Below are 17,249 nucleotides of genomic sequence, written 5' to 3'. Positions count from 1 at the left end.
TGCCTGTCCTGATTAAAATGCTTCCACAAAAAAGGCCATTTCACCTAATTGTCAACCTGTACTTTTAGACCTGGAACATGGTCCCCTAGCAAAGACTTGTAATCTCATTTGAAAAAGCCCCGCATTTAGGACTCTCCATAGGAAAACTCTAATTTGATCACGGGTAGAAGAATTTGTGAGCCTCAAAACATTATACGGCAACAACCTCTTCTTTAGGGGCAGGACAAGGGAGAACTCTATAGAGATGCTAACATTATGCAGCTAGGGGAAATAAGCCTAATTTGCTTTAAAATAGGTCAGAGCCTCCAGAATGGCTCTAAGAGTTCCCAGAAAAGAATTGGGCTTTGCCCCCCATCAGGGGAGTGGAAATGGAGATCACCTAGTAAAGCTGGAAGCCAGTGTCCAGGATCAGATTTGCAAGTTAACGGGTGTTGAAAGATGGGTGGGGATGGCATGCTGAGAAACCTTTTCTGCTTGAATCTCAGGACGCAGGAGCCTGGATCATGGGTGGTCTGGTGGAAGACACAGAGAGGGGCACACAATGGGACTTAAACTCTTGTGATTCCACCAGGGGCCACCCAGGGCTCAAACACTTCAGTCGGCTTGGAGAGAAGCTAGGTCTTTGCTTGCCAACAAGTGGTGGCCAATTTTTACCTTTTATAGGCAGAACTCACTCTACTACTTTTATTTATTTATTCTAAAGATTTATTTATTTGAGAGAGAGAGAGAGAGCATGCGCGCGTGCACACACACACATGTGTGCAGGGGCTGGGGAAGGGACAGAGGGAGAAGGAGAGTCTTAAGCAGATTCAGTGCTGTGTGCTGGCCTGACCTGGGGCTCGACCTCACCATACTGAGATCAGGACCCTGAGCTGAAACCAAGAGTCCGATGCTTAACTGACTGCATCACCCAGGCGCCCCAGAACTCTACTACTTTTAATTCCTTCAAAGTAGATCTTGGCCTCTGCTCTTTTCACCCTGGGTTGTATCCCCTGTCATTTCTCTCATTCACCACGATCACCTTTTGTCTCATGACTTGCCATTAATTTTTGAGCAGATTTCAAAACTTCTGTCTCCCTTTTCTTAATCCTGGTGTGTGTTTAAATAAGGAACGCTTTAAAGTTTTTTTTTCCTAATCCTTCAGAATCCCAACACACCTCCATAAAAATGCAACCATTGTCTATCCTACAAATAAAGACAAAAGAGTTCGATGTTGACTGTAAGCAAAGGGCTTGTGCATATTTCCAAGGCCTCCCCAGCTCTGGACATCCCCATAACAGTACTTTATAAGGATATGATAATCAAAAATAAGGGAAGCTTAAAATTCTATCAACTGTGTCAGCTAGGAGGAGGTAGAACATAGTGGTTATATGAAGATTTATGTTGGATATCCACCTGGCGTCTGGGAACAACCAGATGGAGGAAAGGCTGAGACTGGCAGTGAGCAAGACTGGGAGTGAGACGGTGCTCCACTTGCGTGTTTTAAATCTACCTCACAACATGGAATTTTACTTGTTTGGGATCTGAAAAACATTCTGAAAGCCAAGCATGAAATTTGCTAAGAGGAATAACAGTGTGACACTCCATAATATACCTACTTAGACACTGATTTGTAATCTATTTTTTACTGATTTTCCATAGAATATAGGAATGCGCTCCCCATACCTCCCCCCCGCCCCCCACTCCAATATAGTACTTGTTAGGAGTACAGGTTCTGGAGCCAAATTACTTGGGCTCAAATTCTATTTGTCACTCTCACAAGCCCAGTAACTTACTATTATGTTATTTGGGCAGTAACTTAAACTCTCTGAGCGTCCATTCCTCACCATAAGGAGGGGATAATAAGTTCCTTGTGAGGATTAAATGAGATCATGCATGTAAAGGGTCAATAAACGTTACTGAGTTGTTGTTTTGATTGATGTTACTTGGAATTAAATTGGGATTAACTTCCAAATGGTTGCTTGTTACGTGTTATGCTATGATTCCCATATTGTCAGGCTGAAAAAATGAGTCGTGGGTGATAGACAGTGTTCGGTGGTGTTGGGTCATAGGTTCCCTCAGAATGACTGGTGTTTATTATAAAGGAGGCTACTTGGTATGTGTATCACAGGAAAGATCAAGGAAACCTGGAATGTAAACCTAGCTCTGCTGTAACTAGTGTCGTCACCTTTGGCCAGTGTAGTAAAGTGGTTGGTGCCCCACCCAGATGGCCTTCGCCCCGCCCCTCTCCCCGCCCCCACTGCTGCGAGGGTTGGATGTGAATGGCACGCAGGTGCCGCTTCTCTGGAGAATCACCCTTGGCTGATGGGAGGTGCCTACAAGGTTATGCTTCTGCCGTCCACGGGATGGCCTGCAGTCAATGGTTGACTGACATGCGGGTACAGATGCCCACCCTGTTTGCCTCGAGGTGCAACAACTGTTCCGTGAGGTACCACTCATGTTTCAGGGCTCCCTGTGTGAACAGGCTGAGATCAGATGGCAGCTGAAACCACCTCTTTGCTTGGCTTCTTTTCTCCTGTTCTGCCTCCCCTACTTCCCTTTAGGCTTCTCCTGAGAGCCTCCTCTCAATAAATCACTTGGACAAGACTCCTTGTCCCAGGCTAGGCTTTTCTCCCCAAGACCTAAAAGAGAAGATTCTGGGTCTCTGTTTCCCTAGACAGAAAGTGAGGGAGTTGGCTCCATTTTCACTGATGGGTCTATTTCATGAATACAGATTTTAATTTCCAGAATATTTTTGTATACTTTGTACCCTGATATTCAGGTGTGTCTATTCTATACGCTTTCCTTTTCTTGTATTTCCCAAAGGGAGATTAGTTGAGAAGCAGTTAGGTATCTTCTAAGTCAAAATTCCTGAGCACTGAAATGTTTCTCCACTAGGGAGAGCAGGGGACGGAAGTCGGAACATTCCACCTTGCCTGGAGGAAATTACAGTAAACAAAACTTTTTGTTTAGGTGTAGAATACTCAACATTTTCTTGGTCAGGCTCATGTTTTCATTGCTTCCACTACAGCAGACATCTTTTTAGCTTTGATAGAAATCTCCCAGGCTCAGCCTTAAAAAAAACCCTTTAAAATCACACATCTGGGTGTTACATCATCACTTGCACAGTATTTATGGACCAAAATAAACCATATTAAGGTATAGTTTAGGAGAAGTTAGAGAATGTTCATTCATTGGGTATTGACAACCCTTGGGGGCCTGTGGAGGCTTCAGTTGCAATAGAAAACCTCCATTATGCGTATTTCTCCTAGCCCATTAACTGATCACAGCGATGACCATTTCCTTAGCTGTCCTTGCTCACTTTTATTCCTAATGAAAAATCAAATGAGGAAATAATGTGAATCTCCCTGTCTGCCTGTTAATTTCCTTTCCATAAAATTGGCTGTCGTACAGTAACCTAAAGGGGAAATGTGCAGGAATTCGTATTTACAAGTTCTCTGTTTTCCCAACGGAAGAAAATGTATCATTCTAGGGTCTGAATGTGATCTTTGGTTTACTGGACATTTGGAACCTGGCTTGTATACATTCCTTGAGAGTGACAAGCGGGGACTCTGAGGAGGACAGGGATGGGACAAGAGAAAAGAACAGGAGCTAGCTATGGCCTCCTGCTGTGCCAGCCATGTGGCATTCATTGTTTAGCTTAACTGTCACAAGAGCTGTGCAAGGCACCTGCCGCTCTCCTTATCACAGGTGAACAAACAAATTCCAAGTTTTACACGCAGTAGGTGTGGGGCAGGCCTCTGGATGTATCTCTTCAATTCATGGACTCCCCATGGGAAATGAATTCATTTGTTAGATGAGAGTAGATTTAATCGGATAATTACATTAGATGGTCAAATTCATAAATATAGATTTATAAATAGGATGAGAAAAACTGTAAGTCAATTGACAGTTTAAAAATACGAAGAAAAGAAAAGAAAAGAAATATTTATGATGTCAAATGGCAGGCTCAACTTTATCAATTCAGTAAAAAAAAAAAAAAAAAGTTTCAACTTTCCCAAGTTCAAAAATGTAACTGACCTAGTATAGGCTTGTGGAATGGGATCACAGAACAAAACAAAAGGAATACTAGATTTCCTTTTCCTTCTCACAGACAAAATGCCATTTTCTATTGATTGTTAATTTTATGGTGTCCTTTGAAAAAAGGCAGAACAGATATTATCAAACCTGTTTTGTACATTGTGAAAACTACACAACAAAGGACTTAATTAACATGTTGAATCACTTACTTAGTGAATGTCAGATGTAATATTAGCACAGAGACTCAGCTCTGTAGTTTATCATAGGCCATTTGTTCTTATGGAAGGCTCTTCAGAAATACATGAGCTCTCCAGATGCAGATGCACATTAATTAATTAACTCCATAATTTTGTAGTGTTTACAATGTACCAGGGTCACAGGAACCATGGGAGACACAAGAGTATCTTGAGCCTACACCTGTCCTTAAGGGTCTTCCAAGCTGGTGAAGGGATAGGACAAACTACTTGAAAACCAGTTTCAGTCCCTTTCTGAATTATTCTTTAATGAAAATCACCGTTAGGGGAGTGGTACATGTGAGAATTCAGAGGTGTGAAGACTCCCTGTGGATACGGACAGGTGCCACGGCCAATGGTAGGAGGTAAGTTTTGGTTGGGATTTGGAGACGAGAGATAGATGGAGGAGAAGAAGGAGTAGAAGGAGAGAGAATAGGCACCAGGTGAACAAAGATGCAGATGTAGACAGGAACCCAGCACCCTGGAGAACAGAGTGGATGGAATGGAAGGTTTATTTTTGGGGGTAGTGGCAAACACATTTGGAAAGAAGGACCAGGGACCAATAGCATAGGACCTCTGAGGTCCAGCAAGGTGGTCTGTGTTTAAGCCTGTAGGCACAGGGGAGCTTTTGAGGACTTTTACACAGCAGAGTCATCTAATGCAAATAGTGTTATAGCAAGATAAATCTGAAGAGTATACAGTCTGAATGGAAGAAGAGGATTAGATCAGGCAGAGAAGATGAAATAAAATAATACATGTGAAATATGTAACGTATGCTAGTCCTTATACCATTCTTATAATCTTTGCATTAGCAAAGAGGGCACAGTTGAAAAAAGAGAAGGAAAATTGATGGAGTAAGTTATCAGGATTGAGAGGGCATGACCTGGAGCCTTTGTGGACAGAGTAGCTTTCTCTTCCTCTGAGGTGGGAAGGAAGTGGGAGGTGATAGGTGGGGATCCAGGGCAGTTTATAGACACTGATTACACAGAGTTCCCCATGTGGACCATAAAGATGAGTAAGACACCATTCTGTACTCTCCCTTCTCAAACATTCACTTCATTTAAATGAAGAAAGAGATACTTAACCTTATGCTTTTGAAATTCAAACATGCCCAGCAGCGGCCTACAAAAGGCAAAATTCTGGCAATAGGTATTCCTTAGGGGATTTAACTGCTGGCCTTGCTTAGCATTGGTGGTGCATGATGGTAATAAAAGTTACTCTGACTTCTAGGTAGTTTTATTATCATGTTTAAATCATCTATAGAAAATGACCACCTTATTGCTTTCATCTGAGCAGATCTCTTCGATCACCCCGCCCTTGGTACACACCAATGCCCAGACACCTGCTTTAAGGTTTTCTTTGAGGCAAACATCAATGTATAAAACTAATTTGGGTGACAAAAGCAAAAGAGCCTGAAGGAAGCAAAGAAGTCAAGTTTACCCCTTCATATCACAGATGAGGAAAGTGAGGCCCAGATAGGTGCATGACTCATGTGAAGCCACTGAATTCAGCAACGGCAGAGCTGGGTCTGGCATCCAGTTCTCTTGATTCCTGATTGGCCTCAGGGAGAATGTTCCACCTCATCTACAGCCCAAGACAGCAATGTAGTGGTACCCAACTAAGAAAATGGTACCTGGAGACCCACACGGATTCATCCAGAAACCAACTAGTATTTTGGGGGATGAGGAAGATTTGATTGCTCTCCATTCTTCTGTTACGGAGTCAAATGTTCTCCCTTTACAGGACTTTGGGGATCACTGCAACAATACCTTTCTTTTTACTTCATTCACTGTTTTTTAGTAATACTTACAAAAAAATTTGAATGACCACCTTGTCCTCTGAAGTTCTTATATTTTCTGAAGGGATGTGACGTGTGCGTGTGCGTGCGTGTGTGTGTGTGTGTGTTATAGGAAATATAATAAAAATTTAGAGATGTGATCTAAAAACCTAAGGCAACAAAAAGGACAGTGATAGAAAATGAAGATATAGGAAAATAAGAGGAGAATGAACCAGGGAGTGTACCTTGAGAGCCTCTCACTTCCCCCACTACCCTGACATGCAATATTAGATATAATATCAATTGTATTTTAAATATAAACAGGAAGTTTCTTATTTTAAGAAATTCTATGGGGAAGCTTTACTTAATATTTTGAGGAAGTAAAGAATTAGCCCCTCATTTATATACCTTGCATATCCTGGTTTTCATATGTTGATTTTGCTTTATTTATTTATTTTTAATTTTTTAAAAAGATTTATTTACTTATTTTAGAGAGTGAGAGCATGAGTTGGGGGAGTGGTGGGGGGGGTGGAGAGAGAGAACCCTCAAGCAGACTCCCCACTGAGCACGGAGCCCTACACAGGGCTTGATCCCAGGACCCCAAGATCGTGACCTGAGCTGAAATCAAGAGTCAAATGCTCAACCGACTGAGCCACCCAGGCACCCCACGTTGGCTTTGCTTTAAATGAGAAAGCCAGCAAAAGTACATCACAAAGGCAGGTAAGGCAACAAAAACAATGTCATGGATCTTGAGATATTTACTATTCATTTGCTCAAAGGAAGCAGAGGGAAAACTTTATAAAAAAATTATCTGTGACATTGATCATTTCTACCTTACTCCAAACAATGTGGACTTTGTCAGGAAATACCCTAAGTTTATTTCTAGTCCTTCTACCTACTAGAGTTTTGACGACAATTAAAGAAGATAGTATTACATCAGCAGCCCTCAAAATGTACCCAATAAATGATTACAGAAGCTGTCCTGGAGGTGAAGATGACTGTGGCTTGGGTCTCCACTAGCTAAACAGAATCTGATGTAACTAAAAGATTTTTGTAACACAGCTAGATTCTTTGGGGGGACAAGAAAGACTACTTCCTCCTGGTGTCCATTTGGTGGTGAGCAATTTTACCCAAGATGCCAATCATTTCTGCTTCTATCATTTTTAATTGGTGAATATTCTTAAAAAAAAAAAAAAAAAAGCAACCTGTAGGGGGAATACAGAAAAGCTCTTACCTCTCCTGAAGTCCTATGGGCTTCATTTTGAAAGGAGAAGCACAGACAGAGGTGGCAGCTTTGATCTCAGGAGTGTATCGGCCTTGCGGGTCCACAACCACATTCAGCACCTTTGGGGCTTGCTCGGGCTGGACCATGCTGTTGACCGTCTTTGCCTCAGACTGTGCCGGTTGTAATGCAATGGGCGACAGGTGGATCTCCTGGTTTTTCTCTTTATCTTGTCGCAAGGAAAGCTGAAATTTTTCTTTTAATCTGTAAAGAATCTATAGGAGATATACAGGCTTGTTTTTTCACACTGAACAACAAAATATGATCTCTTCCACCCCAACCCAGAAGACAAACTAAAATGGAGGTTTAATGATAATACACCCAAGCAAAGCCTTCTAGAATGATTTCTTAGTTGGGTGGTACTGAGATTTTTCTCAAAAAGGATATAGTTGGTATTTCCAGTTATTAAATAAATATGTCCATGAATCTGGTCCTCAAATATATATTCAAAAGAAAACAGGCTAATTTTATAAAAGTGCCAGATGTCAGTTTGATTCACATGCAAGTTTTTACTCAAAATGACTGAAAGGGAAGGCTGATCGAAGGAATAGCCATGAAATAAGGGCTTATGACATTTATAGAAATAGACCTCTGCATCCAGTACAACATGTGAGAAGAAAATCTTATAAAATATTAGTGAAAAGGGGCGCCTGGGTGGCTCAGTCTTTAAGTGTCTGCCTTTGGCTCAGGTCATGATCCCAGGGTGCTGGGATCGAGCCCCACATCGGGCTCCCTGCTCAGTGGGAAGCCTGCTTCTCCCTCTCCCACTCCCCCTGTTTGTGTACCCTCTCTCGCTGTCTCTCTCTCTGTCAAAAAATAAATAAAATCTTAAAAAAATATATTAGTGAAAAAATAGTTATGCTATAAATTGTAATTTCTTATGTTGGTAAATATCCACACTAGTCATGTATTAACTTGAATATCTGGTAACTTCTTCAAAAAATTAAATTTAGGGCACCTATCCAACGATAATTTGGATAACCAGAATTTTATTTTTTACCTCTTTCCCCTTTTAAATTTTTTTAAAGATTATTTATTTATTTATTTGAGAGCAAGATTGGGAGGGGTAGAGAAGCAGACTCCCTGCTGAGCAGGGAGCCCGATGCAGGGCTCGATCACAGGACCCCAAGATCATGATCTGAGCCAAAGGCAGACGCTTAACCGACTGAGCCACCCAGGCGCCCCTCCCCTTTTTAATTTTTAATGCATGTAGGAAAAAGCAAACATACCACTTTCTCCATTCTCAGAGCCCTTTCTGGAATGGCTAATTCAATTTAGAAATGGTAGGATTGTCATTTTTAAACATTTAAAGGTATCAGACTGACTTTGCTGGGACACTCTGTGGACCAAATTGTCAGAGAAAAGTCACTGTAAACGATAAACCAGACTAAAGGAGAGAGAAGCGAGTCACTCAGAACTATTTTCGGTGCCCACCTAATGTCACGTATCGTGAGAGGTCCATAGTATTCTGTTCTGGAGAAAATAAACTGCACCCTGTTCTTATGGAATTAAGGATATGGAATGAAAAAAGTTCTCAGGGATGCCTGGGTGGCTCAGTCGGTTAAGCATCTGCCTTCGGCTCAGGTCATGATCCCAGGGTCCTGGGATCGAGTCCCACATCGGGCTCCCTGCTCTGTGGGGAGCCTGCTTCTCCCTCTACCTGTTGCTTCCCCTGCTTGTGCTCTCTCTCTCTTTAATAAATAAATAAAATCTTTTTTAAAAAAAGTTCTCAGTTAAAAAGTATGTCCTTTGAAAGAAGAATAAATGTGAGGAGAAAACGGAGCAGTTTTTGTGACTGAGGAAAAAAATGCATATTGCAAAAAATGCATGAATTCCACACCTTGATAAACCGAAGTTCATGTGAATGAAACCAACAGGAAGAACGTTTCAAATGCATAAGGTCTCAGGAAATATGATACTGGTGTACGTTTCCTGAAAAAAATTTACTCCAAGTCACAAGAAAGATGACTCAAAATTAAGAACTGAAGAACTAGAAATTGTGATAGAAAAGGGAGCTTTGGAATTATGTAAAAATAGGGCGAAAATGAAATTTAATTATGTCTCAGATCCAACATCTCAGGTTATAATAACAAGAGAGAAGTTTGGGCAGAGAGGTAAGAAATAGGAATGACTGTACATTAAGTGACTTTTAAATTAGGGATACGGAGGGAATCGGAGTTTGAATGGTCACTAAAGGTCTTTCTGACCTAATTATACATTTATAAAATTGCTGTCTAGCTGAATAATATGGCTTGCCTAAAGCCAGCAGCCAGCCGGGTCAGACCCAGGCCCTAAGGCAGTTCTGACTCGAAGACCCATGCACTTTCCACCGCCTTACGTTACCTCTGGTGTTCTCTTTGCTGTGCCATAATTCTTAAAGATGAACTCTCAAAGAGTCAGCTGCAGATGTGGTTCTCACCACTGGGGTTCAACACCACCAAATCGATTTTTTGTGGATTGAAAGCTCTCTTTAAGGAAAAAGACTATGCACATAGGGAGTATAACTAGAAATGCATCTTATGAATTGAACTGCCAGGAGATGAAAAGGAATCTTTATTGTCTTTTATCAGTTCACTTCCTCATAACCTGGAAACTTTTATACTAGTGGTGTTCATTGACAAAAGTAGGGTAAAGCTAAATCTTAAATTTTTGAAAGCGATGGGTGCTAAATATTCCTGTGAGAAATATTACTGCATAAGAAAAAAAAAGATGTCTAATACTAAGTGACAAATCTTCTTACTCTAATTAGACTTGTACAGCCTACAGGATAGAAAATATTGAAGATAAATATCCTTACCCAGTGCATCATGCCCTAAGGATTGGGAGGTTTTTAATTTACTGCTTCTCTTCAGTCTCTATAACCCTCAAAAGGCACTTGGCCACCACTCTGCACAAACAAAACCCACCTTAGAACAGTACCAATCAGAAAACACACATCTGCTAAGTTAAATATGTAATTACTAAAAGATGAGGCAACAGAATTTAAGGTGGGATAGCTTTTTATTATTTTTAAATTTTTAGCTTTTTTCATTTTTTAATTTATTACTATTTTTAAAAATATTTGTTTATTTAAGTAATCTCTACACCCAACGTGGGCCTTGAACTCACAACTCCGAGATCAAGAGTCACATGCTCTTCCAACTGAGCCAGCCAGGTGCCCCTAGCTTTTTATTTCTTAATTGGAAGCCAGTCATTTTACTGAATGAGAAGAGAAACAAATACATCTGTACCTTTACAAAAATATCTTTAATAAAAGATACTGCATATATTATATATTCTAAGTTCTTCATATCTAAATATATGTACATTGGAGCATGTGATTGCCTGTTTACATTTGGGTTTTGGAGAAGCAGATTTCAAAAATGAAAATGAGAAAGTCAAGGAAATATCAGCCTTCTCGATAGCTCTTGACAGGTCACTTTTACGGTTTTATTGGTGTAGAACAAGCTCTAGTCCAAAGTCCTTCTTTACTTCAAGAGCTTATGTTCTTGATGAAGGACCTTTGTCATGCATTTTACAGTCAACTGTTTACTTCATCTCTGGTGATAGGTCAACTTTTTAATCTACATAGTATGTGTACAAACTGATTTACATCTTTAATTAGGGAAAAGCAGAACCGGGAGAATATATAATGCTTATAAGACACTTCAAAAATCCACGAGAGAGAGATTGGGCTGTCTGGCAAAATGTGGAAAGAATTGAAGACATTGAGACCGGGCAATGGGGCCGTCATCATGGAATTAAATTGTGAGGGAGTCGTCCTCAACCAGTTGGGCGTTAGCCCTTCGGGGGCATTTGGCAACGTCCGGAGCTGTGTTTGGTTGTCATACTGGGGTGTGTGGTGAGGCGCTATTGGCATCTAGTGGGCAAGGCTAGAGATGCTGCTAGATACCCTACAGTGCCCAGGACAGACCCTCTCCCCCCAGTAGAATCACCCAGTCCCAAATGTCAACAGTACCACTGTTGAGAAACTGGGATAAGGGCTCTTAAAAATCATCTGGTATAATCTCCTCATTTCACATTTAGACTCAGAACACTTGAATGACTTCTGGAAGGTTAGAAATAAAGTCTAGAATCCAACTTTCTTGATTTAATGCCTGTGATCTTTCGACTCTACCGTTTCTTCTAAATCCCCACATCTTTCTTCTCAACACCTTTCCCAAAGCCTCTGGAAAAGTGTGTCAGAGATTCTTCTCTGTGCAGATCAAGGTCTGGAGTATAGCATATGCATATTTCTCTCTGTGAACGCACTTTGTTGCGAAGTTCAACCTAAAAGCTTATTATAGCAATGGTAAATCAGTAGCTTTGGTTTTACCTTGTTTGAATCTCAGGATGCAATAAAGTCATTTGGTCATTTGGAAAAGGAAAACAGGAATATTGAACGAGAGAGGAACTGTAAAAGTCAAACTATACCAAGAGATAAAAAATAATAGCATGAAGAAGAGAGCCAGAGGAACACAGAAATGAGAGGAAAGCTACCAAAAAAATCCTATAAAGCTCTTTTGCTGCTTATAATTTTCATTTAAAAAAATCTCATAAGTGTACACCTTAAACTTCCACAATGTTATATGGCAGGTGTATTTCAATAAAAAAATCTCTTAAGTAGGTAACACAAAATATCTGTTTGAGTTAAAATACGTTCCAATTTTAAAATGATGCCATCAACTAACAGCCCATTGTATTTTCTTTACAGTATTTTACAGTTAGTTCTGAAAGAGTTCATTCATTCATTTCTTTTAGTTGAGTAGACATGAGTCAATTGCTACTACATTCCAGAAGCAACATTGCAGATGCAAAGGCAGCACACAACCCTAACTTCTGAGAATTCACAGGCTTCCAGAAGAGACAGATGTGGGAAAATTACACCCAGTAAAAGATAATATAGGAATTTTCATCATCATCCCCTTTGTGGCCCGAAGCAGATGTTCACAAGACAGAGTGTGAGGACTTAAAGAAATCACAGTTTGACTCTTTTATACATGGAATTATGGTAAGGAGCCCAGACTTTTAATCCAGACAGATATGGGTTTGAATTCCAACCCCTCTTCTTGCACTCCCCCTGACATAGGATGTTCTGACATAGGATTTCCTGCCTCAGGATTTCCTTCCTACCAAGAGCATGACTAGAAAAACTCTTTGCATGGCATATGGATGGATGGCTCTTCTACAGGTCCAACATGCCAGAACTTTTGTTGACCCAAACAGCTGTTTTCATGTATTTTCTAAAATTGCTTTCTGGAAGCGATCTGGCTTGTAGACATCTTTACCTATATCGCATAAATGCCTCTGCACTTCGTAAGAAACCTCTCAGTACGTTGGAAGGTTTAATTTCGGTGATAAATGGTGTCCTTTCCATTGTTCATTGAAGTTTAATAACGAATTCTTCTCAGTAATAAATTTCCTCCGCCTAAAACAGACTGAATGGATTGGAAATTGCCCACACATTTTTTTCTTGGAAAATCGTATTTGTCTATTTATTGCTCCACCTACTCTAGATTCACATTTGAGAGGTGCTAAATAAGTCACACATTTGAAAATGTCATGCATGTCTAATTTTATGCCTGGCAACATACATTTTTTTTTTTATTTTAAGGACAGTAAACAATATGCCACATTTCAAAAATTTTGCCAAGCCTTATGTTATTGTTACATAGCACACGTAATCCACCATCACAGCAATCTACCTATAAAATTTCATCTTTAAAAAATGAAAAACCATATGCTTTTCGTTTCTGTGGTATGTCGGAAGACTGGATGCAAATAATGGCATTTGATCTCTCATAAATATAATTTTTGCCAGAGGGAAAATTCTGTGCTATATCTTTTCCTCTGTCACGGAATCAACAAAATTATGGGAAATAGAATCAGAATATTACGTGTTTGAAAATTGCAGAAGTGATAGCGTAACTATTACTGAGAAAGCCAAGTTAAAGGACTTACTTTAAATCAAGGTTATTATCAAAAACACTTGAACATTTACACAGGTAAACTTATTTTGGAGAATCACATTTGACAAGTCCCTAAATGTGAACTGTTGACTTGTCAATGGTATAGCTGCATCAGATAAACTTAACTTCATCTTAATCCTGTCTAGTAGGTAGTATTTGTCTATCTTCCTAAGTACTGCTGGTTTGTCTGTTAACTTCTTAAGGGGACCTTTTCTCATTCAAGTTTAAGACTGTGGGGTGCCTGGGTGGCTCAGTCGGTTAAGCGTCCGACTCTTGTTGATTTCAGCTCAGGCCATGATCTAAGGTCGTGGGATAAAGCGCCAGGTCGGGCTCCACGCTCAGCACTGAGTCTGCTTCTCTCTCCCTCCACTCCTCCCCCAGCTCATATAAATAAAATAAAATCTTTAAAAAAAATTTAAGGTTGTGTTTGAAAGATATCATTCTATTTCTTTCATTTATTCAAGAGCGACTGGAACGCACATCGAAAGAGTTGCTTCTCTCACTACCCCCACCCCCAACTTGTTCCTCTCCCAAGAAATGGGAGCTCCATCACCCAGGTCCTAGCCAAATACAAGAGGAATCAACCTTAATTTCTTTCTTTCCTTCTCCCTGAGAATCAGTACACAGCAAGTCCTGTCGTTTCCATCTGCAAATAAATCCCAACCGTTCACTTCTCCCATCTCCACCGCCATCCTTACTCTGGGCCATTATCATGTTTGTCATCAGGCTAACACAATGGCTTCCAGAAGAGTCCTCCTGCTCACACACTTCACCTTGTGCTCTGTCTCCAACCACTCCACCAGCAGAGCACCTGCTCTGGTAAATACACATGTCCAATCATATCAAAGCTCTGCTTAAAAGTTTCAGCTTGCACCCTTCTTGTTGAACCCAGAGAGACTAGCTTCTTTACACCCCAGCAGCTCCACCCACCATATCCTCTGCCTGCGAGGCCCTCTCCCCATATTTTCACATGTCTTAGAAGTCTCAAAGTGCTCTGTTCCACTCACTCACTATTATGGTATCTCTTCGTGGCACTGAATAATATTTGATTTTAAAAAGAAATGACTAGACTTTATTTTTGAAGAGCAGTTTTAGGTTTATAGAAAAACAGCAAAGAGTACAAAGTTCTCATATGCCCCTACTCCCCTACTTCCCTAGAAAATTTGCCCCATTAACATTTGGCATTAGTGTGGTTGCATGTGTTACAACTGATGAGCTAATATTGATATGTTATAATTAACTGAAGTCCATAGTCTAGATTAGGGCTCACTCTTGGGGTTGCAAATTCTATGGATTTTAAGAAATCCATGATGTCATGTATTCACCACTACAGTGTCATACAGAATAGATTCATTGCCCTGAAACTCTGCTGTGCACCACCTATTCATCCCCTCCCCTGCAACCTCTGGCAACCACTGATCTCTTCATTGTCTCTATGGTTTTGCCTTTTCCAGAAGGTCAAATATTTGGAATCATACATATGTCCACTATTTGATTAAAAAAAAATACTAACTTAATTATTGTCTGTGTCTGCCTCCAGAGTATAGGCCCCACAAAATAGGGACCCCATCTGTCTTGTGCTCTCCTTGGCCACAGTACCAACCACAGGTCCACAGTGGATCCTCTGCAGGAATCTGTGGATTGAATGAGTGGATGAATCTACCTGCCAACCCACTAGAGAGCAATCATCTATACTTTTGAAACGTTCCTTTCTCGATTTGTTCCAGTAACTTTGGAGCAGACTTAACTGGGTTTCTGGCCTTTACATTGGTGCTTTGCAGAAATTGGGAAAAGAAGCGTTGTTCTCTGGTCTCGAGTGGTTGAGAGTGTGGCCACGACAGCTCCTTTGCCCCAGGCGACCAGTATGTCCTGTAGGGATTTCTCCAGTCATGCTGGACATGCAGGGGCTCCTTGAGTTAGAGAGGCAGATCTTGGATCGTGTCCTACAAGGTAAGAGCAAACTCTGCTCTGCCACTTCCCTCCTTGCCTCTGCTCTACTCAATCTTATCCCTTTCCTGCCTGAACAATCTCTACTTTGAGCACCTGCTACCCCTTTCTATTCTCCTCTTCCTCACATCTTTTCATCTGTGAAGCAGAAAAACACTCTAATTGTGACTGATGAGAGAGAAAACAGCACTCAAGATTTCCTGTATTAAGGAAAAAAAGAACCACATATTTTTAAGTGCAATTAACTATAACAAAAAACCCACACCTTCTAAAATACTAAAAAATGTCCCACGGTCTCTGCCACAATTTCCCTAAAATCTCCAACTTTGTCTCCTTAAAATTTTTCCCCCTAATCTCCACCATTTAATACACAAAAACTGATTTTCTTACTCAATTCTTAAATTCTTCTTTTGTTTATTGTGTCACAATTTTTAGAAATCTTCTACAAATCTTCTCATAGGAGACAGATGCCTCTGAATTCATGATGATGGAAGCTTGAGGATGTTCTTACTACTTCCTACATTTAGATTCGAGGAAATATACCCATCATCACCCTATTCAAGGCCTTAATTGTTTTATATCCTTCAAGTTTACACCTACACAGCCTCTGTCTTTCCCACCTTACCCCTAATCTTTCTAACATAAACCCCTTCCCAGCAGGGGAAGCAAAAATGAACAAAACCCAATAAGACACTTAGCAACATTGTCGGTTGTGGAAAGAGTAAGTAATATGTCTTTGGGGGGACACTTAAAAGCTAAGAAGAAATATTTTTGAAAATGCACACAATTAAAAAGAACATAGCACAAAGGAAAAAAATATTAAAACCCATTTGTAAACTTCAAATATTTTAAATTACATCACAGAATTTTCAAAAGAATAGGAAAATCTTACCACTGTATTTGAAAAGTATCTTTTAACTCATTCAATACCAAATAGCACTGCCTAGTTTAGTGGGTTTATTCTGTGTTCCTTTTTTTTTTTTTTTAATTAGAAAAATACTTTTAAAGGGTACACATTTGTAATTTGTAATTTAGGGAGCTATTTGCAGTGTATACTTTTATACGTTTTGTATTCATTCACCTAAAAATTTAGTTGACAGTGAATTATCTGGTCTTTGAGCCTATAATCATCTCCTTTTAATGCCTAGAATTTTGTAGAATGCTATCTAGGTCCTTTAAAAATAAGGAAATCAACCACTACTAAAGACATAGTCTTGCCCCTAAGACATGTTTCTTTTTCAAATTTTTCCTGAGTTCCATAAAAATGATATAAAAGAAAAAATAAAGTAAGCCCAAAGTGTGCCCATGAGACTTTACTGACTTTGAGGGCTCCAGTGACCTGGGTAAATCACCTCCTAAAGCTTCATCCGAGGTTGATCAAGTTACTAACAGCCTCATTGCAATTACAGCCTTATTCTGCAGGTCAGAATCCGTAATTCCATAGGTTTTCCTTAGCTATCACTCTGCTGTCAGATAGGAATATTCCCAATCTAACAGGATCGTAGCCTTGCTTCTGTTCCCAGGCTTTTCAGCATTCATTTGAATGGCAGTGTATCCAATATTAAGCAGTGGCTCGGTAAGGGATAAAATATAGAAAGAAGCAAACTTACCATCAAACACGTTACTATAATAACAAAGATGCTGAGAAAAATGACAACAGCATAAAATCCTTCTTTGCTCCAGATTTTGTCCGCTTCATGCTGCCCTTGTAAAACATTTTTCTTTAAAAGCAAAACAGAAAGTCCGACGTTAAATGAGAGTTTGAGGAGAATGGCGTTCTTATCACAAACTAAACATATTTTTAGCTTTATTCCATTCAGTGTAGTAGAACACACCTACATCCCCCGCAGCCAGAGCTGCTTCTCCAACTGATCTCAGACAAGGACTGCCATCCGTATACATTAAGAGATGATTTTATCTCCTGTCCAGGAGCGAGCATGCCTGACATGACACATTGGGTCCTGGACTTCGTAAACATCCTTCCACCAGTCTCTTTTGGAAATTACCTGGTTCATAAAGTAAAAGAGTTCTGTTCTTTTCTG

At 40.1% G+C, this 17,249-nt stretch overlaps 1 protein-coding gene across 3 annotated transcripts in view; it reads right to left on the bottom strand.

Annotated features, from left to right (window-relative positions):
* Nucleotides 1–17,249, bottom strand: part of PTPRR (protein tyrosine phosphatase receptor type R) — a 239,420-nt gene that overhangs the window by 81,040 nt on the left and 141,131 nt on the right. For all 3 annotated transcript variants that reach the window (XM_032420225.1, XM_032420226.1, XM_032420227.1), the window contains 2 exons: nucleotides 16,818–16,928; nucleotides 7,265–7,527 (listed from right to left, as the gene is read on the bottom strand). In XM_032420225.1, the coding sequence (XP_032276116.1) occupies nucleotides 7,265–7,527; nucleotides 16,818–16,928 (374 nt within the window). The remainder of the gene's footprint in view (nucleotides 1–7,264; nucleotides 7,528–16,817; nucleotides 16,929–17,249) is intronic.

This window comes from Phoca vitulina, unplaced genomic scaffold, assembly GCF_004348235.1.
Source record: "Phoca vitulina isolate PV1807 unplaced genomic scaffold, GSC_HSeal_1.0 scaffold23, whole genome shotgun sequence".
NCBI lineage: Eukaryota > Metazoa > Chordata > Mammalia > Carnivora > Phocidae > Phoca > Phoca vitulina.
This window is presented reverse-complemented; position numbering and strand designations above follow the sequence as displayed.